The sequence below is a fragment of the Gymnogyps californianus genome, chromosome 3 (genome assembly GCF_018139145.2).
Source record: "Gymnogyps californianus isolate 813 chromosome 3, ASM1813914v2, whole genome shotgun sequence".
NCBI lineage: Eukaryota > Metazoa > Chordata > Aves > Accipitriformes > Cathartidae > Gymnogyps > Gymnogyps californianus.
In genome coordinates this window covers 63,038,624-63,065,327 of record NC_059473.1, presented here as the reverse complement: position 1 = coordinate 63,065,327, position 26,704 = coordinate 63,038,624, and the positions used below count along the sequence as shown (strand labels likewise).

Below are 26,704 nucleotides of genomic sequence, written 5' to 3'. Positions count from 1 at the left end.
CTTGCCCTTACATACATGTATATATTCTGTCAAATATAAACATTACATCATAAATGGTGGGATAAACTATGGGGTATAATTACAAGAAACAGGAGTAAATCAGAAAAGAGGAATGTATATTCATGCATTCTATAATTATTGATGTTGTTGATGTTTTTAATGTATTCCTATATTGCCTAGGAGATCTGGTTAACAAGACAGAACTTCATTTTGTGCTGTGCAAACTCAGATCAAATGAATTCCTGCCATCCTGCTCAGACCTGTATGATAAATATCAGCCTTAGCCACGTGCAATCAACTTTCAGTTTATCAAGGTGCAAATAGTAATTATGAATATTCAGATGTGTTTACCATTTAGAAAAACAAAAATAAGCTGTTGCCTTTTCTGGTTTTCCTGGGACTCAGCGTCTCCCTCACAGGCTCACAGCCTGCAGGACTGTTAGTCTCCTTACTCACACTTATTTTCCTTTCCTTCTTCTTGTAAGCAAAAACCAGAAGGGGCTAGGACCACTTGTTAATCTATTTGCTGCAGTTTCATGTACAAAGCAGGGTAAAAGTCAGCTCGTTTTTCCCTATGTCCTACCTTAGCTCCTCATTCCCACTCCATCACTTCAAATGCTCTCTGTAAAACTCTCTGAGTGGCCAGGCTTCACATGACGTGAGAGAAATGCTTTGGATAAAAACAAATGTGTGTATATGTATATATATATATATATATATAGCTTTTTTCTGATCAGATGCCTTCAGTAATCCGGTACCTCAGTCCACATAAGGGGACAGGGAAAAATGTCCACGAGCAGGGAATGGCAAGATGCTGAAGGAAACACAACACTGGGTAAATCACACCACAGATGCTGCCCTAATTATGCAAGTAATTGCTCAGGCCCAGTTCCGTCAAGCACCCCGGATCTCAGTCATCCCTCAGGCCATCAGTCCTTAAGTGCGGAGCCTTCCTACCCAACTACTACTTTCCAAGGCAGCAGAGAGGCTAGGGGGAAAAAAAAAGAGAAAAGAAAAAAAAAAAAAAAAAGAGCTGTACTAAAAAAAAACCAAACCAAAAAAATCACCCACAAAAATCTTTAAAAGAAATCTCTGCAAGGAGAGGAGGAAAAAAAAAAATTGGAAGGGATTATTCTTTTTCCAGCCACATGCCTGACTTGTTTTTGAACAAAGGCAGAGAAAGAAGGGCGGCGGGCTGCGCAGAGCCAGACACAGGCCTGTAAACCCTGGGAAAGAGCACGCTGCCACATAACCACAGCATGTGACACAAGTGCATGAGCTGAGCCAGCTGCTGCTCCTGGAGGTGAGGTGAGGGAGCTCAAGGCTGAACCTTCCAAAATCCACCTGCTCTCTGAAGGAGTCAAGATTTAAGACCTGATTTCAAGGTGTGGAGCAATCTAGCTTCTCATCGAGTCAGTGGGAGCAGTGGATATTCAGCATCTGTGAGTCTTCTTTTAAGACTGCAAGAAACTTTGTTGCACTGTATTTCATTTCTGGGTGCCTTCAGATTGCAAGACTGGTGGGCAAGGAACTGCCCTTTTTCCAGCATAAATCCCATCCCTAAGTCATATTTACAGGCCTTAAGTATTGTGTTTTATTCAGTGAGTTTTTCCATTGCACAGATTTTAGGACATGGTTTAAAGGTATGACTTAATTGATTACAATCATTAAATTTAATGATTCCTACAAACTGCTAGGTGTGGCCAGGAGTTTACAAACACAGGCACTAAGATCCTCCTGACTTGATAACTTTAGTCTGAAGTTCTGCCCTTTGCGTACGACGACCTTACCTTGAGCAGGGCTGGATTAAAGCACATGAACATTTCCTGCCTAAAATACCAGCATATGGAGTTAGGGGATTACATATCAGTCTAACCTCTAATTAAAGAAATGAAGTCACTTGTGGTTACTTACAATACAAAGCCAAAACCGTGAAGCAGATGCAACCGAAATGAAAAAAAAACACTTGCTCAGGTTCGAAAACGGTCCAGAAGAGCAATAGCTTCCAATGGGACAGGCTCCCTTTCCATCCTGTTGGGATGTTAGCTGCAGGGGTGTGGGCACCTACACCCAGGCACCTACACCCTGAGACCTCTCTGCATGGGCAAGGAGTCCAGGGGGCCCTTTGTCACGCTTGTCCGTGTGGACGAGGTAACAAACAGCTCCTGGGGGAGCTGGAGCCTCTTGCTGCTGCTGCTACTGGCGCTCAGAGGGTGCAGCCAGGGTGCAGCCAGGGTGCTGCCCCGAGCTCTGGGCACGGCAGGGCAGGGCAGGGCAGGACCGGCTGCAGCTGCCGGTTCTCCAGCACAACTCCCCGCCGCCCGAGGGACCTTTGACACCGCCGTGGTGGCGCCAGGGCGATGCCGGCACCGGGACACAGAGCTGTTGCGGCCCCAGCGACTCGGGCCGCGGACTGCCGTCCCCCGCGCCGGAGCGCCGCGGCGTCCCGCCGAGCACCGGGCCGGCCCGGAAGCGGAGCGAGGCCTGCGGGACGGGATGGGCACCCCCCGTGGAGGGGGGGTTGGGGAGAAAACGGAATAAGGAAGGGAAAAACGATAGCCCGGCTCCCGAAAAGCCCGTCGGTGAGTCACGGCGGGCGGAGAGGCGGCGGGGCTGCCCGGTGGCGGCGGCAGCGGGGCGGGGGGGCGCGGCGGCGCCGGGGCCGGGAGCGCGGCGGCGCCCCCTGGCGGCGGCGGTCGGGGCGGGCGGCGGCGGCCGCGGTTGTCACATGCCGGAAAGTCCCCGGCGCTGCCGGTGGAAATCCCCGCTGGGGGTTTTTTTTGTTGTGTGTTTTTTCTTTTTTCTTTTTTTTTTTTTTTTTTTGCGCCCGGGCGCTGAAACAGAACGGGAAAAAAAAACAAGAGGCTCGGCTCAGCCCTTCATTCCGCAGCGGCGGCGGCAGCGGCAGCAGCTCCGGCGGGGAGGGGGCGGCGGAGGCGGAGGGAAGGGAGCCCCGGCTCGGCGGGGATTGATGGCTCCCGAGCTCGGCTGCGTCCCACCGCCCCAGCCCCGCTGCTGAGCAGGAGTTACCGGCAGGATCGACCGGAGGAAGGAGCCCGCCGGCGGAGAGGTCAGCGCCGCTCCGGGCACGGGGAGGGGAGGCGGGCAGAGCAGGGCACGGCACGGCACGGCGGGGCTGCGGACCCCCAAAGCGGCTTCGTCTCCCCCATGCCGCTTGCAGGAGGGCTCCTCGGGGCACCAGGAGGGTTTGGCCGCGGTGTGTGGTCGTTTTCCGCCCGGCACCCGAGCGGTTAGCGCTCCGAGGTGGGCTGCGTGTTGGTTCCCGGTTCGCGTTGGCCATCTTCGGCCGGGCGGTGAAACTGTGCCCTCTGTTGAGTGGCGCTGGCCCGGGCTCGGCGGGACCCCGGCCCCCGCGGGGCCTCAGCGGGCTCCCCGCAGCACGGATCTCGGGGAAACCGGCTGGCGGTGACACTGCTGGGCTTGCTTGTAGCGCTTGCCGCTGCTGGAAGAGTTGTTTGCTTTGAGCTCCTTCTGTAAAGCTGGCAGGTGGTAATAGCGGTTGTAGTTTCCACCTTGCATACGCTTGCTTCCAGCAGACCAGTAAGTTAGGGAACTAAGCCATGTAAACCAGTCCTGTGGCATATAAACCACCCTCAATCCTCATCTTCTTCCTCGGTGAAGAGTGATAATATGCTTAGTTCTGTACCAAGCACTTAGACAAAGACACAGGCATAGAAATCCGTGGGTGCTGAAGGTGTATTAAGCATGTTTATTTTAGCATTGTGTTAGCACTTTATGGAAAAGAGTTTATTATTGCTGTTTTTCAGATAGAGGACAGAAAATTAAAGTAACTTTATGAAGCCACTGGCAGGTCTCAGAACAGTATTCAGCTTTCCCGAGCCCAGCATCCTCAGTATTACATGTTCAGAAAGGATGCTGCCTCCGATAGCTGTTTAATCATTGTTTACAGTGGTGCTTTTCTGAGAATTCATAGTCATTACATGTCAAAAGGTTAAAGTAGTACAGCATACAGTAAAGCACAGTACAGTATAAACTAATATAATTGTAGCTGAGCTTTCTGTTCTTTAAATCTCTAGCTTAGGTGGCTGTTGAGTTCTGTTTGTTTCATCACATTGTTTTTGAAAATAAGGGTTGCTCAGCTTTTGCCTTGATTGACATTTAATGACCATAAATAGTATCGACAGTAATTTCCACGTGTGGAGGGGAAATTATGCCTGTAGAGTATAATATTGAATAATATAGTTTCAGTGAATGCTTCTGTAAACTCAGTGCTTTTTGTTATTTAAAGCTGGAAATAACCATTTCAAGGGTCCATGCCGGTAGTGCTTAATTCATGTAAAAAAATCCCATTGACTCAATGGCTCTACTTACATAAGTAAGGAATTCAGTATTTTGGTCATCTCAGAGCAAAGTATAGCTCCAAGTGGTTGTTAAACAGATTAATAAGGAGTTGTTTATGTTTAATTTCTTAAATCATCCATACATTTAAATATAGGATTACATAAATAGCATGGGTAAAACTATATTGGTGGGGGGAGCGGATGAGAAAATGTGTTATTTCCATTTTAAGGGTGTATATTGATGGGAGAATGATAAGAATATGCCATCTTTATTAGCTAAAGGAAAGCTTTTCCACGTGTTGCAAGATGTGACAGCTCTGAGCCCTGTCCCTAGTGCTCTTACAGGAGCAGAGGAAACACTGGGTGAATGACATTGCCCTGACTGAGCAAAGAGGACTTGCAGCATCTCGTGTTTCACCTGCCTCTATTTAGGGCTTGACAGGGCGTCCACTGAATCTCTCCGTCAGCTGGTTCTCGGAGAGGTTATAGAGGGCAGCTCTTGGCAGCAGGAGTTTGAGGTCCCCTCTTACCCTGGCAGGGTCCTTTCCAGTGCTCCGGCTGGGTGGTTAGGGGTGGATGTTGCCAATGGAAGTGCCCGGGTGAAGAGGAGAGAGCAGCTGGTTCTCTGCGGGGAAGGGCGTGCTGAAGTCCTTCTGTGCAAGAGGGGTCTTCTGCCTCCACAGACCTGGGAGTGCTTTCCCAGTCAGTCCGTCAGGTTGTAGTCCTCCTTCCTCTCTCTGGCCCTCCAGACTCCCATCTCCATCAGAAAACTTCCTAATAGTTGCACAAAGCAGTTTTCAGTTGCTTCTTGTCTTCCTGTACTTGGCAAGGTATATATCCAGACCTTGATATATGCTTATGGCTTGATATGTGTCCCTAGATTCATAATCACAATGGTGGGCTCTCCTAATGTGACCAGCTGTATTCTAAACATACTGGGCATGCATACCTTTGTTTGTCTTAGTAGAAATTTTGCTTTGTTTTTAAACAGAGCAATAATGTACACAGACAGCATGGAGAGTCTCTCCATGTAAAAATAGGTCGTTGATGGTATTACTGTAGTGCACGGGAGTTTTGAGGGATGTGGTCCCTACGTTTGGCTCTAGCTAGCCACAAAGTTAGTGTGCTCTGAATAAGTATTTCAGAGAGTGTAGACAGTTTGAGGTTATGGGGTTTTTTTATTCTTCCTGCTGTAGCCCATGAGGCCAGAGATACTGCAGAAGGGGATGCAGGGCAGCAAACATTACATGTCCCACTGTGGAAAAATATTGGGGTTTTTGAGCCAAGTGGAAATGCTTTTTCAGCTATGTTGACTTACCGCTGAGTAATAGCAGCACTGCAGTCTGCACCCCCACACGCGGCACAAGCACCTCTGTGCAGTAGCTCTACCGCTCACAAAATATAAGGACCCTCAAGAAGAGTAACATAAGTCTGTCCTTGAGTACTTGCTCTGCGACAAATTCCTCATTTGCCATCTTCGGCCACTGTAAGTATGGGACAGATACTAGTATGGCATGTAATTCTTGGGGCTCTTTTAGTACTGTACCAAGCATCACTTCTCAGAATGTATGGGCTGTGGAAATCTGAAATGGACATTGTCTGCCTTTTTTTGGCATGTCATCAAAACAAGAGCTTGAAACGTGCTGAAGTTCAGCAAGTTCATATGGGATTACACTGCGCAATTATCAATTAGTCAAGTTTCCAGGATGATTTTCCCTTCCCTTGATCTTGCCTTCTTTTATCCTTACTTTGATTTAAATGCTTTTTTTGGAACAATGATGCAATTTCCTCAGTTATGAATAAATTCTCTTTAATATCTCAGTAAATGATCACAGTAAATTATTGGAATAAGCTGGTCAGTGTCTATATCCGAGTAATGCAGAGAGGCTGATGGATATGAGCTTTGAAAATCATCATCTATATAAGGCTCAGTGGACTGCATGCACCCTGTGCTCATTTTGGGCAAAACTGCAGCCAGAATCCCACCCCTGAAAGTGCCTTCTCAATCTCTGCGGAAGTGATAGCGCTGTGATGCAAGGACACTAACATGCCAATAAAAGGATCCTTTTTCATTTCAGATGTCTTCTAGAAACATGGCTGGCCAACACATCCTTCCTCAAGCTTTGTATCAGAGCAATATGCTGAAAGCCATGAAGATCAGAGAGAGGACACCTGAAGATCTGGTCAAACCCCCCAGTGGAATAATTCACCACTTCAGGACTATGCACAGATACACCATAGAAATGTTCAGAATGTGCCAGTTTTGTCCTCAGTTTCGGGAAACACTTCAGAAGGCCCTGACTGACCAGGCCACCCAGACTTCGCTGGAGCGCCAGAGGAAGCTCAACTGGTGCATGGAAGTTCGGAGACTTGTCCCTTTGAAGACTAATGGTAAGTTATGAGCAGGCCTTTGCACTCGCATTAAAACGGGTAATACGAATGTAGCACCTTTATTAATAGCATCTGAGTTCACGTTACTGAAACAGAAGCGCACAGCTTTAAGAAAGTGGTGCCTTTTAATCTTAGTTTTGTAAGCTAAAATTCTTTCCACGTGATGTACTGTCCTGAGGCTGTAGCAGACCCCTGCCCATATCACAGTATTACGAATAGCCTGAAAATTTCACAGATATTTTCATAATATAAGTAACCTGTGGCACGTCAGAGTAAAATACCAGGCGGGAAACTTGACTTGCAACCCATCGCCTTTCTGTGAATCAGATTCCGCTATGTGTCGGCTGCTTCATCGGAAGTGCCGAACAGCCTTTAATGCCAGGCAAGAGGAGACTTCAGATGTTTTGAGTGACGGGGATGCATTCCTGTGTGTATATAACAGAAGTTAATATCCTGCCATAAGCCCTGCCGTTGTAGCTGGCAGGCAAGGTTCACTTGCTGATCCAGCTTCAACAGCGGTGCCAGCGGGAGTGTCCTGGATGTGGAGCCTCTGGGAACCTGACCTCGCTGACCCTGGAGTCAGCACACTGCACCCGGCCGGCTCCCTCATCCTCAGCTACCTGCTGGGGTTTGCCAACTCTTGCCTTCCCTCAGGGCTCACCGGTAACTCCCGTGTGCGTGACTGACAGCCGTCTTTGTGCAACACAAAGTTTGCAGTGCCCTTTTCTTTCAAGGGTCAGTGCTGGTTTTAGGACTTGGCTTTTGGGTTACTTTGTGTGTATTGCATCAAGTGCTGTAAATTAAAAGGTACAGCAGTCATGCAAAGATTTCCTGAATAGGTTACATGTGTCCATGGTCTCAAGCAGGAAACTTTTGCACATGACTGTAAGAGTCGTTGGGCATTTCACATTCAGTGGAGGAAAGATTCGGTAACGGCTATGACTTACAGTCACACAGCTGCAAACTTGGACTCAGGATTCCCTACAACACAGATTGCCCCAAACCAGGAAGGTAGACTGGGACAGTGAGGACTCCAAGAACACGGAAAATACATATTCTTTGCTCAAGGAACAGATCACAGTGGTTATAGAAACACTGGGTGTGGTGGACCTGCAGCCTCATTGAAGTCCTTATGTTCTGTGGATGCTTCTTTTCATATCTGCTTATATACATGTTGCCCTTATCTTCCTAGTCCACATTCTTCCTGTCCCAAGTTCTACCGTATTTCTCAGTCTGATTGTACACAGCTGCGTTGTGCAAAAGCCATAAAAATAGAACCGCTGTGTAGATGTCACTGCCCTGACCTAGAAGAGCCTGATCCTAATGTGCGTCTCTAACTGTCAGAGAGACACTGACCTTCTGGTGGGCTTTTGTGGGCTGCCTCTGCACTGGCGTAAAATTCTCATGACTGTCATTAGGCTGTGCATGGAGATCGCGTGATCTTGAACTTTCAGAAGGACTGGAGTTGCAGCTAGGTCAGGCAGCGCTTCACAGGTACTAGGAAGGTAACGTCACTCCAAGTATTGCATCTTCAGACCTTCACCCCAAGAGACACACTCTAACAGATTTACTAGAAAAATGGACAACGTGCATAATTTTTTCCCAGGGCAAAGAGCAATGGTTTTGGAATCCCCCATCTCCTGTCAATAACTCCTGCACGGGTTAATGCTGCCTGGACAGGCCCTTGTTGCTGACACCACTATATTCGATAACTGTGACCTCTCGCGTTGTCTCATGACTGTCAGCCAGTGTTACAAATGGGAACTGGTGACTTGGATCCCATCCGTGAGCAGGCATACCAATATACAAGATGCTGAAATATTAGGGCAGGTTGAGGGAAGGCAAAGCAAGGGCTCTGTTTGTGGTCCCCCCGTACCCTGCGCAGCCAATGAACTCAGCTTCAGTTCAGTGCTTTAGGGTCATTAAGTGCATGAGTAGAAGGAGTGGCTTTGGGAACCTGTGGTTTATGCAAAGTAGTCGCAGCGAGGGACCTTTGCAGGAGAGAGAAGGGAGACTGGACCGAAGGAGAGGATCCCTGAAAGAAGGGGCAGAAGCCTGGAGAAGCCCTGTATTATCCCAGAAAATAACGTGGTGGGTTTTTTTTTCTTCCGCATGGCATGAAGAATAATTTTTAAAGCATTTAGCTGCTTAACCCATAGATGTGGGAGGAATATATTAGTTCTTTCAGTCAACGGTGGGCTTTCTTCAGAAAATTCTGGGTTTTTTTCTGATGAAGGTTGTAATTGTTGAAAACAGAGAAAGTATCTCCTATAGGATCTTTCAATGTATATTTTACCTAATATGTATATGAGTTTGTGGAGTGGTGGGGTTTTTTTAATTAAAAAAAGCCCTTTTGAATCACCACAGATTTCTTTGCAGACATGCGAATAGAGGATAGAAGGAAAGCAGTAAGAGGTATAAAAATTGAAACTTTTTTTTTTTTTAAATTTAAAAATTCCAGCATCTATTGGCTGTAGAGATTTCACTTGTATAATGAATCGGCATTCATTCCAGCTCGCCCAGCCACACCCCCCGGGAAAGTCCGAGGGAGGCTTTGCTGCTCAGCCCGGCACGCCGCAGAACAAAAAGTACAACTGTTGCTCAATTGCTAGTCAAACGGTGCAGGGGAATTCCAAGTGCTGTGTAAGGAATTTTGGGCAGTGCTTCTCAATAAAGAACTGAAAGTGAGCTCTCAGAGAGAGAGAGAGAAAAAAAAAATCTTATCTTTGCTCTAGATTTTGCAAAGGGAAAATTTTAACTGGATTAATATGTCATCTTTCTTGGTCAGAAGAAAACCCAGTCAGTTTTTCTGTCTTATATGTTGTTCCCTGATTTTTGAGCTCAAGTAAGCAGCCTGCAGACTTGAAGTAGGCTTTGCAAGACAGCATTCAGAAACCAGAAGGTAGTTGCAGGAATCTGATATGCACTGAGTCCATAACAATTTATGAAGTGTTGAGTAGATTTCAAATGATATCTTTTTCAGGATCTGGGCTCTGTTGTAGGTTTTTCTCTGCAGTTTCATAGAAAAAGTAGCAAAAGTGTTCAGAAATGGTGTAATTAAGCTCATAATGCATGCAGCAAACTGGGTTTAAGTTTTTTGTGGGGGTTCTTTGGGTGGGTTTTTTTTTTCCACATGAGAAAAATCTAGTAGCTTTACCATGGTTGATGTCCTCTATTCCAAGGAAATTGCTGTGATTTCTTAGCATTGGGTGAATCTGTTTACCACTGTAGTAAACACCGGATCTAGTTTTCAATCTGAGGATATGACAGTAATGATTCTTGATGTCTCCCTTTCAGGGGAGACATCCCCTTTTGAAGAAGATGGCTAGAGATAGAATTTGAAATCCAGCCACAGGCATATTTTGTCACACCTTTTAATTGAGTTAGTTAACTCCTCTGATTCTCAGTTTCATCCCCTCTGAAATTGCAGAACATTGCTTTCCTTCCTATCTGTAGAGTAAAGAGGACTTTTTCAATGCAAGGAGGGTGTCTAAATAAAAATCAAATCATTATGCTTTTCATTTATTTAGTTTTAATTTGGTGTTTTAAAATGCAACCCTCTAAATAAAATATTTAACAGCCCAGCGCTGCTGATGTTGGCTGGGATAGAGTTAATTTTCTTCATAGTAGCTAGTATGGGGCTATGTTTTGGATTTGTGCTGAAAACAGTGTTGATAATACAGGGATGTTTTTGTTATTGCTGAGCAGTGCTTACACAGAGTACAAGGCCTTTTCTGCCTCTCACACCACCCCACTAGCAAGGAGGCTGGGGGTGCACAAGAGTTTGGGAGGGGACACAGCCGGGACAGCTGACCCCAACTGACCAAAGGGATATTCCATACCATATGATGTCATGCTCGGCATATAAAGCTGGAGGAAGAAGAAGGAACGGGGGGATGTTGGGAGTGATGGTGTTTGTCTTCCGAAGTAACTGTTAGGCGTGATAGAGCCCTGCTTTCCCAGAGATGGCTGAACACCTGCCTGCCGATGGGAAGTGGTGAATGGATTCCTTGTTTTGCTTTGCTTGTGTGTGTGGCTTTTGCTTTACCTATTAAACTGTCTTTATCTCAACCCACGACTTTTCTCACTTTTACCCTTCTGATTCTCTCCCCCATCCCACCTTGGGGGAGTGAGCGAGTGGCTGTGTGGGGCTTAGTTGCCAGCTGGGGTTAAACCACAACACCAGCATATTATCAGTTCTGAGAGGAATGCAAGAGGTGTTCCTATGATTGCTTTACATAAATCACCTACTCTTCCCTTTCTGTCTCTTTTTTTATTACAATTCTTCCTTCGAGCACAGCCAATTGCCAGTCCTTTCAATGCAGTGGTCGTCACAGGACGTGAGGCTTGGTGTTACTATAGTATTTTCTTAGTGGTTTCCATTATCTCTACCCTGTGCCATCAGGTGTATATTTGTATAAACACTGATGAGGGAGATTTACATGTTCTTCTGTAATTTTAAGATTACTTTGTTGTGTTTATAAGCTATTTCAACTGTGTTTGACATTTGCAGTTGACCCCAAAATTTAGTTAATGATATCAGTCAAAGTTAAGTAAGATAGATAAGGGGCATTGCTGAATGACAGCGTAACACTAACCAGTAAAGGGACAAAACCAGTAGAGAGGGGACTTTCTTCCTTTCTGTCTCTGAGCAGAGAGCTCATAGCTGCGGTCTCCTTGTTAAAATCCTCTGTCCGAGACTAAGAGAGAAGTGTACAGGGAATATGCATGTGCGCAGTGTAATTCTACATCCCGTGCGCTTGTGGGGTTTTATTTAAGTAGCCATTTAAAAATAATGTACTCTCTCTTTTTTTGCAGGTGATGGAAATTGCCTCATGCATGCTGCATCGCAGTACATGTGGGGTATTGAAGATATCGACCTTGTCTTAAGAAAAACATTGTTTAGTGCACTCAGGGAGATTGACACACGGAACTTCAAGCTCCGCTGGCAGCGGGAGGCTATTAAATCCCAGGAGTTTGTAGAAACGGGACTCCACTACGACACCCGGGTAAGGTGGCCTGAGGGAACGGTGCTGTTTTCTGAGTGCTCGTCAGCGTTGCCTTGCTGATTTCGTTTGCTTTTTGGCTTCACGGATTCCACTGTTAGTGGAGAGCAGAAATAGTCTTCCTTTGGAGGAAATGGGGAAAATGTGATTATTTTGAGCACTGCTGTGCTGCAGTTGGTTCCTGACCTCCATGTCTTTGAACCGTTGCTGACGGATGTTTCTTTCCTCAGAATTGGGAGGAGGAGTGGGAATACCTCATTGAAATGACCTCCCCAGAAACATCTGGGGCTCGAAACAGGCTTCCATATAATGCACTGGAAGAAATTCACATCTTCATCCTTGCTAACATCCTCAGAAGGCCAGTCATTGTCCTTGCAGGTGAGTTGCCTAGCCAGTCATCTCACCGTGTTACTCTGTGCTGTGTTAGTAATCTTATTTTGATAATCGTTGTTTTCAGGTAGATGCGTTTCAGAACAGGGTGTTTTCAGCAATTGTTCTAAAACACCCAGAGTATGTTTTCTCTTGCCTGTAGTACATACTTATTTGTGTTTATTTGTGTTTTCTTTTTCTTCCTTATGCAGATAAAGTGGTGAGAAGTTTAGAGTCAGGCTCCAGTTTTGCTCCTCTGAACGTTGGTGGTATTTACTTGCCTCTTCTTTGGCCAGCTGAAGGATGCTACAGATACCCAATTGTGCTCGGCTATGACAACATGCATTTTACACCACTAGTGACTCTGAAGGACAGCGGGCCAGGTATTTTTCAAGTACCTTGTTTGGTATTTATGCAGCTTCTTCAATATCATCATGCTGATAAAGCATTTAAAATATAATCTGGTTTAGATTTGCATTTTTAAAGTTAAAATAAATGTAAAAGATTCCTTTGGAATATGTTCTTAAAACGTGAGCAGAAGCAGCTTTGTCTGTAAATCTGAACAGAAACTACAGGTTGCCTTCAAAATGCTGGTTGAAAGTAGAGTGCAACTCACCTGCTTGCAGGCTGGAATCAGTCAAAGGGTGGCCTCTGCTTCATTGTGTTCTGGCCTCCTTTCCATACCTCATCATAAGAGAAGAAGCTTTGAAGGACATGGTCTCACAACAGTGTACCGCTGCCTGGCAGGGATAATGAAATATATGCTTTGCCATTTTTAATGCATCTCTTCTGAATGGATAGCAGTTCTCTAGGTTCCGGTTAGGGCATCATCCCATGGAAAGGTATAACAAACTAAGATCTACAATGCTGCCCACACTGAGAAGAAAATTGCTGTGGGGACACTAAAACTCCTGTGGGATGGGGCTAGGTTTGTGGTGCAGATGTGTCTACGTCCTCCCACAGTGGCACTGTTTAGAAGCTGGTTGCTCTGGCCAGCCGTTCTCCTCTCTCTCCAAAATTCAGCAGCAGGGGTGACATCTCCATGTGTTGCGTCTTGTGGTTACTCCTGCCTGGTAAAATAGATATATATGCTAATCTGTCTTGTTTCCCCACAGGAATCCGGGCTGTCCCTCTGGTCACCAGTGAACGAGGCAGATTTGAGGATTTGAGTGTTCACTTTCTGACAGATGCAGAAGAGAGGGAGAAAGAGCAGCTGCTAAAAGACTACTTGATAGTGATAGAAATTCCAGTGCAAGGCTGGGATCATGGTACAACTCATCTAATTAATGCTGCAAAGTGAGTGTCATTCCTGTTTCCTCAAAGTTATCTTGTTTACGGAGGTGGGAGAAGCTGGGCAGCCCAGTGTGTTCCTTCAGTCTTTCCTTCCTTCCACAGTAGCACAAGTGTTTACCCTCTGAAATGTGAAATACTGGCATTACTGTTGACATGCTTTGAAGTGGTATGAGCTCAGACCAGTCTCAAATTTAAAGGCAAAAATGTCTTCAGGCTTAGCAGACTGAAACTAGTATTTCAGAAGAGCAAACCCAATGGATTAGTTTCACTGACTTTTAGATTACACAGGAGGGTGGCTGAAAAGTAGTTAAACCCAGGAACCAGTTAGATCGAACTCTTGCACTTTATGTAAGGGCACATTGCATAAAGGGCAGCTGGTGCAATTTTGGGTGCCCTAGGGAAAGCACTTGGCGATATGTTCTTAGCGCAGATGCCCTGACACCCTGGGCTGTTGCAGTGTGGCAGTAGGCAGGAAGCTGTGGCCGGTGGAGGAACCGGCATCTGTGCTCGTCCCCCTGACAGTTAAGTGTTAGTAACGTGCAGGGAGCAGCTGGCAGCACCCATTGGCTTCTTGCATGTAGGGGACACTGGCACAGCGGTGTCTGCCCAGCCCCTTCACAAGTGTGGAAGGGAAGCGACTCCCTGTATCCTCTGTCTTTGCTTCCGTTACCATACAGGGAGGTATCTTTGTGCCTGTTGGGTGGTTCTGGTTTAGGAGCCTTGAAAATTGAAGTCCTCCTACCCAAAGGATATATGCATACATAAAGAGTAGCAATTGAGCTTCCCTAGTCCCACTGCACGGATGTGTTCTGGAGTATTACCAGTAACGCTAGCTCTTCATCCTACTAACTGTGGCATGGTGAAGCTCCGGTGTGGGGTTTTGACTGCAGTCGGGGGCAGAGTAGGGATGGTGTGATGGATGTTAGTGCTACACACACTGCACTGAAGCCCCGAAGTTAGTTTGAAGAATTCCACTGGTAGATACAGACCCAACAGGGCAAAAACAGGAGCAGATTTCATGATAAACTGTATCATGAAATGCTGAGCCCACTGTAGGAAAGGCTTGTTCTTAGCGTGGGCTGGTGAAGAAAGGGGTCTTCCTCTCTAACCTCTGCTCAGCTGAGCACTGGTCTTCAGAGGAATTCAGGATTTGGCGGACTTTTCAATTCTGAGAGATTATCCATATTCTTCGTGCGAACAGCTCTCAGACAAAAAACCCTCACCTAGAAAATCCTTTTAAGAATACTTCTGTTTAGCATTGTGTCAGACCATTTCTTTAGATGTGAAAGTCTCCATTTGACATCACTGAACACCTGCTTTTAAAAATATTTCCATTTACAGCAACAGTTTAACATCCTGGATCTTCTAGCTGAGTAATATGGATGTGCATTAAATCTACATTTCCTCCCCACATTGCTTGTATTTGCCTCCACCCCCACCATCTGCCCTTTTCAAGCACTGATGCAATCTTCCTTTTTTGGCTGTCAGGTTAGATGAAGGCAACCTACCCAAAGAAATAAACCTCGTGGAAGATTACTTTCAACTGGTACAGCATGAGTACAAGAAGTGGCAGGAGAACGCTGAACCTGCTAGAAGAGAGACCTGCTCCAGGAACAGACAGGAACTGTCTTTTTCCCAGCTCTCCCTCTTACAGGTGAAATGTGAAACACCAAATTGCCCTTTCTACATGTCTGTGAACACCCAGCCCTACTGCCATGAGTGCTTTGAGCGGAGGTCCCAAGGAAGCAAGGGAAGAAAGCAGACCTCCAAAGCAGCACCCGAGAAACTGAAGGCAGCTGGGTCAGGCTCCTCCCATGGCGACGTTTGTGAACCTGGGGGATGGACGTCCGAAGGCCCTGTAACAGGGCCTCGCTCCGCACCTCCGACTGCTCCGAGCCTTTTCCTATACAGTGAGACCACGGCCATGAAATGCAGGACACCGGACTGCCCCTTTACATTGAATGTGCAACACAATGGGCTTTGTGAACGCTGCTACAACTCCAGACAGCTTGGTCCTTGCAACAACTTGGATGACCGGAGACATTTAGACTATGCCACATGCAAGGTGTGCCATCAGAAGGCCAACAGGACCTTCAACGGCATATGCAGCACTTGCTTCAAAAGGTCTACAGAGCGCTCCTCAAATGGCAGCCCCGCTTTCCTGCCCACGTGCCACCAGAGATCGACGTCTGACCCGTCCCAGATCTCGCAGAGCCTCCTCCAGCACTCCTGCCATCAGGCTCCCAACAGCCGCAGCGAGGAGCCCTCGCCGCCAGCGCTGCCTCCCGAGGAGAACAGGGGAAGTAACCTCTGCAGGAAACCTGGCTGCAAGTTTTTTGGGACATCACAAAATGAGGGCTTTTGCACACTGTGTTTCTTTGAGTACTTGGAAAACCACGGTAAGTGGAGATGGGGTGAGCTTTGGCACACTTTGGCTGCAGATTGGCCCCCTCGAGCTATGAAGCTCTGCGTGCACTGGGTGCTAAAAGGGCAGGGGCTGATGGAAACGGTGTGGAGCAGAAGCAGTAATGTGAGGAGAAGGTGCTTTTTTGGCCTTTATTATCCCATAAAGGAGCATGTGGTAACCGTGTGGGAAATCTGTGAAATCTCTTGTAAAACTTCCCATCGGCTTTCATGGAAGCAAAACTAGCTCAAGAGGGGGTGGGGTTTGATCCCTCCCCGTCAACTGCAATCATGGTTTGGTATGAATTTTCTTCACAGCTAGACAAGTTGTAGGGGTCAGTGAGGGAAATGCTGTTGTATTGATGGTACTGAAAACCAGTTATGTTAGCAAGGCTTTTAAAAAGCTTGGGATGAATTTGAAGATCTGTATCTGTTCTGGTTGTAGCAGGTATAACACTCTGGAGTAACTACTGAAGTCACCTTGATAAGCAGAGCAAGTAGAAGTTGACTGTAGATAATGTGCTTGTATTTTGGAGTAATTTAGGAGTGTATTGTTATAATCTACCTTGAAATCTTTCTTGGGAATATCATGTGCGTGTGTGCATGTGTCTGTTTAAAGGCAGGCCTTCAAAAAGGTAATAGTCTCTGAATAAATCACAGCATGAAATCTTCATCTTTCATGCTACTGCCCTGTTACACAGGCAAAGAGCCCTTGGGTATAGAGGGTGAAAGGCACATGTAAGAGAATTATTGCTTATCTCTTAAGACTGTTTCATTGCTGACAAGTGTGCCAATAGAAACATAGAAACATAGAATGGTTTGGGTTGGAAGGGACCGTTAAAGATCATCTAGTTCAATCCCCCTGCCGTGGGCAGGGACATCTTTCACAATGATGCGCTTTCCACATACTTTCAAATTAGGGAACTTCTATGCCAGCTTGCAATAGCTTGTTTTCCAGCGTTGTTCACAATGAAAATTTTTTCCTTCTGATTGTGGAATATATAAGATCACTTCATGAGACTAAAAAGTGTAAGGCACTTTTTCCCATTAAGCTCTGTGCCACTGTACTTCCATTACCCGACGTGCCTGAAATGGGGGAGGCCAAAAGGGAAGTGTCAGGTTAAGTCACAGATGACATGCTGAAGCCAAAGGTGAAATTCCTCTTGACTTCAGTGGGATCTAGTTTTCCCACTGAGGGCAAGTTTCTCCCAAAGCAGCTGTTTCAACAACTTCTGATATGAAAATCCGGCTGTATTAGCTCCCTTATTTATGTAACATGGAGGAAAGAGCATCAACTGAGGGGCCTCAGGATTGCCAAAACCCCATGTTTGAGGCTAGTAGATTTTTTTTTTAATTTTTATTTTTTCTTTTTAAACTGGGGAGCTTTTTATAGTTGCTTTGGGTCATCAGATCTACTGGGCGCATTCAAACTCCTCCTGTCCTTACTTTGCATTACAGACAGCACTTTGCTACGCCACCAGAGATCTCAGAGGAAGTCCTCGGCAGCGGGTCAGCCAGGGACCTCTGCTGCCGCCTTCCGTAACACTGTGTCCTGCCAGCGGCGTGACTGCGGCACCCTGGGCAGCATGATGCTCGAGGGGTACTGCCAGAACTGCTTCATTAAAGCCCAGAACCAGCGATTTCAGGAAGCCAGGAGGACAGAAGAACAGCTGGTGAGACAGCCAGAAGTAAGTGTGAACTTCTCAAAATCTTCCTCTTGTTCAGTGCTGCACGTTTTTCTCTTGTGCGAATAACTCAGAATGCATACTAGAAAATCCTCAAATGACTGCATCCTAAGTATCATGGAAAGGCAAGCTTAGAGCATCTCATGATTTTTTCCTGCTGCAACTGAGCAGCACTCCTAAAAGTCATTCTCAGTTTAGGGTTATCATGGCCGTGCTCAGTTTTACCTCAGCTGGGATTTCACCAGCAATTTCAGTGGAAGCAATTGGACCAACAGTTGGTTTGTTTGCTGAGGAGAGATTTTCATTCTTACCCTTAGAGCTATGCAACTGCATCAAGGGGTTTAGTCCGCTTCATGTTGCCTTTTTCATTGAGCCCATTACAGATTTTCTTTGTTCCAGATTTTTTTTTTAAATTTGGTTTCTTTTGGCCCTTTTAGAATTGAGAGTTACCAAAGATAAAAAACATTTTTTTTCTAAGAAATGACAGAATTTGTGAGTTTCTTTGGTAAAGCCCAACTTGGCTCTTGGTATTGTACTTTTCAGAAGAAGCATGTGTCTGCAACAACCCCCAGTGGTTACCTATACAAACCATGAGCAGAGTTGAAAGTAAATGAAAAGCCACTTGTGCTGCCAGCACAGCAACTGACAATGTGTTTTAACGTTTTTCAAGAGAACGGGACAACACAGAGATTTGCAGCGAGCAGCGTTGAGTAGCCAGAAGAGACAGTGTGCTGTGGCTTCGTGTAGAAACAACCTGGCCGGCAGAAGCAATGACTTGTGCCAGGAGTGCCAGCGCCTTGGTCAGCTTCCGCCATCGGGGAGTGCCAGGGACCTGGCTGCAGAGGAGCCCCCGAAGCAACGCTGCCGAGCCCCTGCTTGTGATCACTATGGCAATGCCAAGTGCAACGGCTACTGCAATGAATGCTACCAGTTCAAACAGATCTATGGGTAGCGGAGGGGAGGAGTTGGTAAAGAACAAGAAAGCGATACCAGCTACTTCCTTCACTGAAACGGTGCTATGTCCAAAACACTTAACAGGCCTGGGAGTGGGAGGGCAGGGGGAAATATAAGCTGTCTGCTCATGTTCCTGTTTATTCCCAAGAACAGGAATAAATGTCTACTTCCTGTAAACACTGCATACAAGGACTGCTGAGAAGGGCAGGTTGCCTTCTGCACAGAGCTGTCTTTCGTGACTAAGCTCCTATAATTCCATATTTAATTCTTGGACTTCCCAGGAGGAAGTGTGAAGCATTTGAGTCCAAAGAACTTCCCGATGCTGCCTCTTTCTCAATACATCGCCTGGTCCCGGGCGAGGAGCTGCAGCTACTGTTGGAGGTGCAGGAGCTCTTTGCATTGGCGTACATCCGTCAGAGGCAAGTCTTTCCTGAGAGGGATCCCCCAGGACAAGCTGATGCAACTTGCAGTTGATGTCTGAAGAAACGTGCTTTGGGTTGCCTGCGTCCTTGCTGATGTTCTTACAGAGCTCGTCAAGGTGGGAGCTCCCACAGGCGTTCAGGGTGTTAACAGCAAGGGATTCTGTGTTTGCAGAGCCCTCAGCAAACCGCAGCCAGAAACAAGACCAGCAGTGGTCTGCTCCTTTAACACACTTAACCCAACCAGCATTTAGATCCTTTCCCAAATTGCAAGACAGCTGGAAAGACAGGTGATTACAGAAGCAACTTTCATGAGCATACACATGTGATGGGAAAACAGAATCCTGCTGTTCCCCACTCGTATGGAAGGAATTGCCTCCAACAGACAAAACCCCAAAGCCCTTTGTTTTCGGCTTCATTTCTGAAATCAAAACAACTCTATTCTCTTGCATTGTAACTGTTGGGAATGTGTGTGCTGCTGTTCATACACCCCACCCACCATTTCTGTCACACTTCTTTCTTTTATCCTTAACGCAATTCTGTTATCGTGCTAACAGCTTGGAGCTCAGTAACAGAGTGCTTTAGGGTTGAGATGTTACTCCTGGAGTTCATGCATCCACTTTTCAATCTGCAATACTTTCTTTAGTGACCTTGCCTTTACCATTGTGCCTGGTACCTGCTTCTCTCCTCTCCTTTCACAACTTTTAAGTTTTCAGCATCTGTTTTGCTGCTATGATTTTGGAGGTGATACCTCTTCTAAGTTGCTTCTCAAGTTTAAAGTCTTTTTCTAGTTATTAAAAAACAGGTTTTAAAAAGAAAAAAAAATAAATAACTCATTACTTATTTCTGTTAAATTTTATATATTTTGTGAACTTTAATGTGAACATATGTTTTATTAAAATATTTATATTATTTGAAACAATGCAACTTGAAATTTGCACAGCTAGGATTTTTTTTTATGTATATTTACTCTTGTGTTGAAAGTTACAAACTTAAATGTATAATTGAAAAACATTCTCTGATATAAAGAAATAAATTATTGAAGGATTGAATTTGCTATTTTATATTGATGAGAGAGAGCGCAGTTGAGCATGGGACACCCCCTGAAGAAAGCATTTCTGTTCAGGACCACCATTCAGCATGTTACCAAGTGCTCCCTGGTTCAGATGATGTAGCCAAGCGCTTTAAAGAGGTCATAACTTGCTGTCTCTGCATACTCTCACCTTACGTCATCGTCTTCTTAGGAAAAGCTCTTGGTACCGTGGGAGACCCATGCCGTTGGTGTGCATAAGGACTTAGCTCCTGTGCATGCAGAGTATCTTCAGTCCCCAGAACTATGGGTGTGGGAGAGTATGGATGGTGCAGGTCCAGGCTGCAAGGGAAGCTAAGCTAGACTGACTTGACTTTGCTTTCTTCATTCATCCATCAGTTATGCCAGGGATTCCCAACTGACATTGCTTGAGTGCCACCTTGGGAGGTGGTGATGGCAGCACGTGATCCCCACCTCTGCCCAGCCATGCGTGCAGCCCTGAAGGCACAGGCCAGCCCTACCACCTCCCCTCACCGGGGGCAGCAGGGAAGCCCCTCACCTTTTGGTCTTGGCATCTGGGTTGCTCGATAGCTCCTGAAAAGCAAGTTGCCAACTGCTACTTGAAAAAGTACTTGAAAGCCGTGTTTTCTTCTCATCCCAAGCTCAGCCTAACCCAGCCCTACTGCTGGGGGATTTCTGCACTGTAATGCTCCCTCAGTATGGCATGAGTATGCCTGTACCAGCACTCAGGTGTTTCAGACCTCTGCCTACACAGGCAATACTGTACACTACCATGACTTTTAGGTGTTGCCCGTGACCTGAAGGAAAAAGAATTAGTCGGGGCTGCAAACGTCCCTGTGCAGTCAGGAAAGAGGACCCTTTCCGAAGAGGCTGACCTCTCCCGGTGAGCTGCTCTCTATCCTGGCTAACTCTTTAATCCCTTCCGACTGTTCAGGAGCATACCTCAGCACATGCTTCAGTGCTGTCCCAATTGAAACCATGTAGATGTTAAGTTCCTGAGTACTTTTGCCATAGGTTAGCTGGTCCTTGTAATTCACTCAGCTCTCTAGCCCATGTTCCTGGACGCCTGTCCACCTTCCTGACGTGCACCGCTCTCCTTACAATTTAGCCCAGCTCCCTCTGGACTCACACACCCCTCCTTTCGGAGCATACAACCTAGAAGTCAGCCAACTCCCCCCAGAGCAGAGCCTGCTGGATCTACCAACCCCATCTCTACAGCATATTCCTCTTTTTCAAAATCTGACTCTCCATTTATCTGTACCCTCCTTCCCCTTTCTTTACAACTCATGCAACTCACATGCCCACCCAATTCATTGAACTTCTGCACCAGGCAGACACCTCGGTGCTGAAAGAGCGGGCAAAGACTGGGAGGGATATCTGCAGCCAGGCACCAGGAGATGGAGGCAGCTCATGGCATCCAGCCTCGGCAGCCATCAGCCCCTGCTCGCTGAAACGGCAGAGCCTCCATCATGACACCTTCAGTGTCAGGAGACTGATTAACTCCAGTTGCTGTTAACGGCAGCTTCTGCAAAGAGGAAGGATTTGAGATGAAATGCCCCAGATCCCACTGATTTTTCTTTGCTGCTTTCTGGGCCCATTACTCATAACCCTGAAGTCACATGAGGCTTGTCTCATTCTGAAGCTCCCATGTAAATGAGTGCCCAGCCTGTCTCTTGTGATTTACTTGTGTGGGAACATTAAAGCTGCCAGGGCCTTTTTTTTAAAATACTCTGGTATTTCCCTAATGTCCTTAGGGGATTTTGACCCTCTGATGCTTTCTGCTCTTTGCCCAGACACCTTTTCAAGTTCATACATTTTTTTCCTTCCTGTTCTTGCAAGAGAGAACTTTTATTTGGAGTCTCCCTTTTTGTGACCACTTCTGGAAGTCTCTTTGCTAAGACACAAATCTTTCATAGCCAGAGATTCTTTTCTTAGCAGAAAGGCAAAACTAATATGAAACAATTGGCTTAATGACTACTTGCATTGCACTGGAATTCCTTATAATATAGTGCAGAAAGGGATTGCTATGCAGGCTGTGCTTACATATTCATTTTGTTTGAGGAAGGGATATTTTTAGATGATTATATGGTGATCTGAATATTATCTATGTTTCTGGATTTCTCAGGGATCTAACCACTATATTAATAGATAACTTATGATACAGAAAAGAAGAAAGCACTTACTACATTTTCAGTGTAGAGAGAACGTAGATTTATCTTTTGGTACCTCAGTGCTCTGCTCGGCAAGTCTTTGGTGTGATCTGAAGTAGTAGGCCACTGCAATAGGTCTGGGAGCACCAAACAGCATGTAGTGTGTTAGACCAAAACACCTGCATCAAGCTACTGACCTAAGTGTGTATCCCAGGAGCCCCAGCCAGGACTCAGTGTGGTTGGCAGTTTGCAGGGAAAGCAAGAACGGAGAGTCCCTGCTGTTACAATCTCAGGTGCAGGCTGCAATGTTCTACATTTACACAGAAGGGAAAGGCATCATATTTATGGCCTGTGAGCCATCTGCCCATCCTTTCTTCCTACACTTGTTCAGGTCCATCCCGCACAGCACTCCCTCTCGCCCAGTAGAGCGGAAGAGAAGAGTTACCTGCAGATGGAGGGGACCCGCACTCTGCAGTGCTACTCCTTCGCTGCAAGCAGACCTCACAGGCAAACCGTGCCTCTCCGAGGTAGGTATTGAGAAGTGGTTATTTAAGTAAGGATGTCTTATTTGATGAGCCGTTCATGAGTTGCTTGCCGTGCAACTTGGTGTACAGATTCCAGCTGACCCACTGGCGGCCTGGAGCAAGTAGGAATGCAATAAATGGAAATGAAAAACGTTTGTCTGAGTTAGTATAAATGTAGGAGTGGCTTCATATCTACTTTTTATGTGCTTGATTGAATCACATGTGATAGCCATTTTGCCAGCTGTCTTTCATCCTGATGTCCCTGCACATGCTGCAGACTGTCCTAATCTATACCACCCCATTCCTCAGAAGTGCCTAAGGTCAGTTAAATCATCCATATCTGGCAACTATGGCCTTTACACTGACAGCGATAGGCATAGGAGAAAAGGCGGTTCAATGATTAGGATACACACAAAAAAAAGACCCTCATCAAGGAGACCAAAGCTCTTGGGATATGCTAAGGTGTCTTTCCCACCTGGGACTGGGGTACTTGACTCTAAGCTCCTCTTCTGAACAGGCACAGCAGGGACTTTTAAGCTGCTATGTCAAGGTGGTAGTCCACCTACTGGAAAAAAAAAAATCTTAACCTGCTCATCCCTAGCTGTGTTTAGAAGGCAATGAGTGCACAGGGATATCTGGTGGGGCCAGACCTGGTAGTTCAGATGCCCAGGACAATACTTTCTTTGAGAGTCCTGCTGAGACTTGGGCACCAGGAAGGCCTCTGAGCACATCTGTAGTGTGGGAATGGGGACTTAGACTCACCAAAGAGATCCTCAGTACCTGGGGATTTTACTGACAGAGGGGCTGGAGGACTTCAGGCAGTATTTGAGGAGGCCTGTGAAGATTTCAGTAGCGTCTGGATGTTGGATATAAGTGTTTTGGATATAAATCTCCAAAAATTCATGCTGAGCATAACTTTGTGCACCTGGGGCCGTGAGGCCACAGTGCATGACATATTAGCTTGTGCATTCAGTCTGTGCAAAATAAGTGGTTCAGCACAGTGATATGATGCATGTTTTGTTCAGGTGAGAGCCACAGGGGAGCAGCGACTGCATAATTTTGTTCTGCATACTTGAGTAGGACGCTATAGTGTAATATGTACAGCACCAAAATAGACAACCACGACACTGAACAGTTACAATTTCAGTTTAAACTGCCAAGGCCCCTTAAAATCCGGAGTTAGAACTACAGGTGACTTTACATTCGAGTGCTCTGTTTCTCAGGTGCCCACATTTAACAGGCAGTGCAGCAAACCTGTCGCTGATGGGAGCAGATTCAATGGGCTAACGTAAACTTGTTCAGTCATTTCTGTGCTGATGCTTTCTCCCACACCGGTGATAAATACTGATAGTATCAACCCTTGCCTGGTTCAGAAGGGTTGTCCTAGCTGCATAGGAAGAAAGACAAAATGTTTGTAAGTGGTTTAATTGAGCTGCTACTTCGTTAACTCCCCTTTCCCTGACCATCCACAGTTATTTTGGAGAAGACTGCCACTAGCTCTTACACGGGTTATTCCTCTAGCTGTTCCATTTAGTAGGACACATTTAGATGTACCTCACAGCCCAGCCCTGCTCCTGTATGAGCATTATCACTTCTCGACCTGCGGCCGAGCCGACCTGGTCAGTCCCCCTGCCGCTGCCGGCTGGCCGGAGCCATGGCTGTCCTCCCGCTGCCTCCTGGGCAGTCCAGCACCCCTGCAAAGGGCTCTCGCAGCCCTTTTACACCAAACAGCTGCTGTAGGAAACCTAGTCAGCTCGGTATGATTGCATCTCCATTTGTCAAGATAAATGTCTATTGAAGAAAAGCCTGTATGTATAGATACATATATACATATAAAAAACCCCACAAACATATTTAATGTCTGTCAAACAGAAACCTAAAATAAGAGCAGGTAATTTTGCTTGGGAGTTTTATGATGACATCTTTTTGTACTAATGTTAATTTTCAAAAAACTCCCTGTGTCTAATATTGAAAGACAGCCTACGGCATGCTATCCAGACTACCCCCTCCTCCAGCCTCGCTAAAGTGAATAATATTATGTACATAACTTCTCCCCCCTCCCACCACCCCTGATCTCTGACAGCAATGATTCTTTCTGTTATTGATTTGGCTTTTTTTCTCCCCCCCCCCCCCTTTTTTTTGGTTAAGCTCTTGTACACATCTGTGGTGTTGGGCAGGAAGTCAGATTTCCCCTGGTGAATTACTGGGGGGGGGGGAAACTTAAGTTTTGTTCTCTGGTTATGGCTCCATGTCAAGGGATTCATATGAGCTCATACGAATGCACGTCACGAGTTAGTCCAATTCCCAGCCCATACTAGTTTTTAAAAAAGCCACTGTTTGATGGCACATCACAACAAGGGGCAAAGCCAGTGAGTTGGGGATCTGCTACAAGGAACGCAGCTCTGTGCGAAGGTTTGTGCTTTGAAACCAATGCTTTTCTTACCGACCACTCTCAGATACGCTGCTGAGTACCGTGGGGCAGAATTTGGTCACGGCATGAAGTATGACGTAGTATGAGATCACCCCGTCAGAATTCCCACTTACTAACATTACTTGTTGCAGGACTCGTTTCGTTTCCTGTTGCCTGACACTGGTGACAGAAGAGTGCGCACTGCAGTGATGCCTGGTAAACATCTTACTGCAAACTCCAGTAACATTTCTACTCGTGTAAACCTTTAATAATTCGATTGGCTTCTGCAACTTTACTCCAGGTATTCTGTAGGATAACTAGGATGGGGATTTGGCCAGCTATCATACGAAAATAGTCTCCTACTTCCTTTTCTATGTTCTGGAGTGAAAAGATGCACCTTAAATTGCTGCTGTCGCAATCCTCATGCCACAAAGGCATGCCTAGCTAAGCAGACCTGGTTGTTAAGACATTGCATTTAAATAGATGCACGTCTTGGTTGCTGGTTACAGTTTAATCGGAATTAGGTGTCCTTTGCTGTGGTCCTTAATGCACAACCACTTAAAAGGCAAGAAAAGTAGCCAAAGTGATATTTCAGCATGATAGGTTATAGCTTATTTATCCTGTAACTTATTACCTGCAATGAGGACAAAACTTATTTTTACTGGAGGGAAGAGATCACGTTATTTTTCATTTATGTATTATTAATGCATAGCCTAACAGAAAAGGATGATGTTGCATGGCTTTTTCACAGTCATGTGCATGTCTAGACCAGCTTACATTTGCCTAAAAGAAAAAAGTCATCATTTCCAGAGACTTTTTTTGAAAAAGGGAAGTTTGGGTGGTGGTGATAGAGCAATGAATGATGACCCCTGGCAGAGCGGTTCTCTTTGAAGGCTGGCGCCAGGTCAGGTGCTTGGAGGCAGGAAAGCCTCCGGTGCTTGCCGGTGCTCCTGTGCGTTTGAGTCATATCAGTAGTGTGCACCATTAAAGTTCAAAATGCATTACTCAGACTAGACATGTAGCTCAGGCCCCGTCAGGCCCAGCCAAACCTGAGTCTACGTGAATGTCAAATTTAACATATTCATCACCAGAATTTTCTTCCTCTCACTTTTTCTTTTGGGCAGTCAGCAGGGAAGGCCTATTAAGGCAGAATTTCTTATCATGAGGGTTTCATTATTTAATTAACCAGCTTTCAGTTCAGACAGTTTGCTGTTACATCAGACCTTTAAGCCTTGCTGTCATGGTTTAACCCCAGCCAGCAGCTAAGCACCACGCAGCTGCTCCCTCACTTCCACCCCCCGCTCCCAGTGGGATGGGGAGGAGAATCGGGAAAGGCAGCAAAACTCGTGGGTTGAGATAAGAACAGTTTAATAACTGAAGTAAAATATAATACTAACAATAATAATAATGAAATATAATAATAAAAATAATAGTAATGAAAAGGAATATAACAAAAAAAAAAAGGGGAAAAAAAAAACCCAGAAAACAGTGATGCACAATGTAATTGCTCACCACCCGCTGACCGATGCCCGAGCAGCGATCCGCCCCTCCCGGCCAACTCCCCCCTGTTTATATACTGGGCATGACGTTCCATGGTATGGAATATCCCTTTGGCTAGTTCAGGTCAGCTGCCCTGGCTGTGCTCCCTCCCAGCTTCTTGCACACCTGCTTGCTGGCAGAGCACGGGAAACTGAAAAGTCCTTAACTTAGGATAAGCGCTGCTTAGC

At 46.0% G+C, this 26,704-nt stretch overlaps 1 protein-coding gene across 1 annotated transcript; it reads left to right on the top strand.

Moving 5' to 3' along the window:
- Positions 1-2,863: 2,863 nt before the first annotated feature.
- On the top strand, positions 2,864-19,890 carry TNFAIP3 (TNF alpha induced protein 3). The gene is made up of 9 exons (XM_050894748.1): positions 2,864-3,070; positions 6,401-6,713; positions 11,532-11,722; positions 11,950-12,097; positions 12,301-12,471; positions 13,204-13,384; positions 14,870-15,780; positions 17,243-17,472; positions 18,140-19,890. The coding sequence occupies exons 2-9, from the start codon at positions 6,401-6,403 to the stop codon at positions 18,419-18,421; spliced, it is 2,427 nt and encodes an 808-aa protein (XP_050750705.1). The 5' UTR covers positions 2,864-3,070; the 3' UTR covers positions 18,422-19,890.
- Positions 19,891-26,704: the final 6,814 nt, after the last annotated feature.

Excerpts from the sequence above, each read along its gene's own strand:
- TNFAIP3 (XM_050894748.1), top strand. The coding sequence starts at position 6,401 with ATGTCTTCTAGAAACATGGCTGGCCAACACATCCTTCCTCAAGCTTTG. Across the intron at positions 6,714-11,531 it reads TGTCCCTTTGAAGACTAATG|GTGATGGAAATTGCCTCATG; the intron begins GTAAGTTATGAG and ends CTTTTTTTGCAG. Across the intron at positions 11,723-11,949 it reads GACTCCACTACGACACCCGG|AATTGGGAGGAGGAGTGGGA; the intron begins GTAAGGTGGCCT and ends TTCTTTCCTCAG.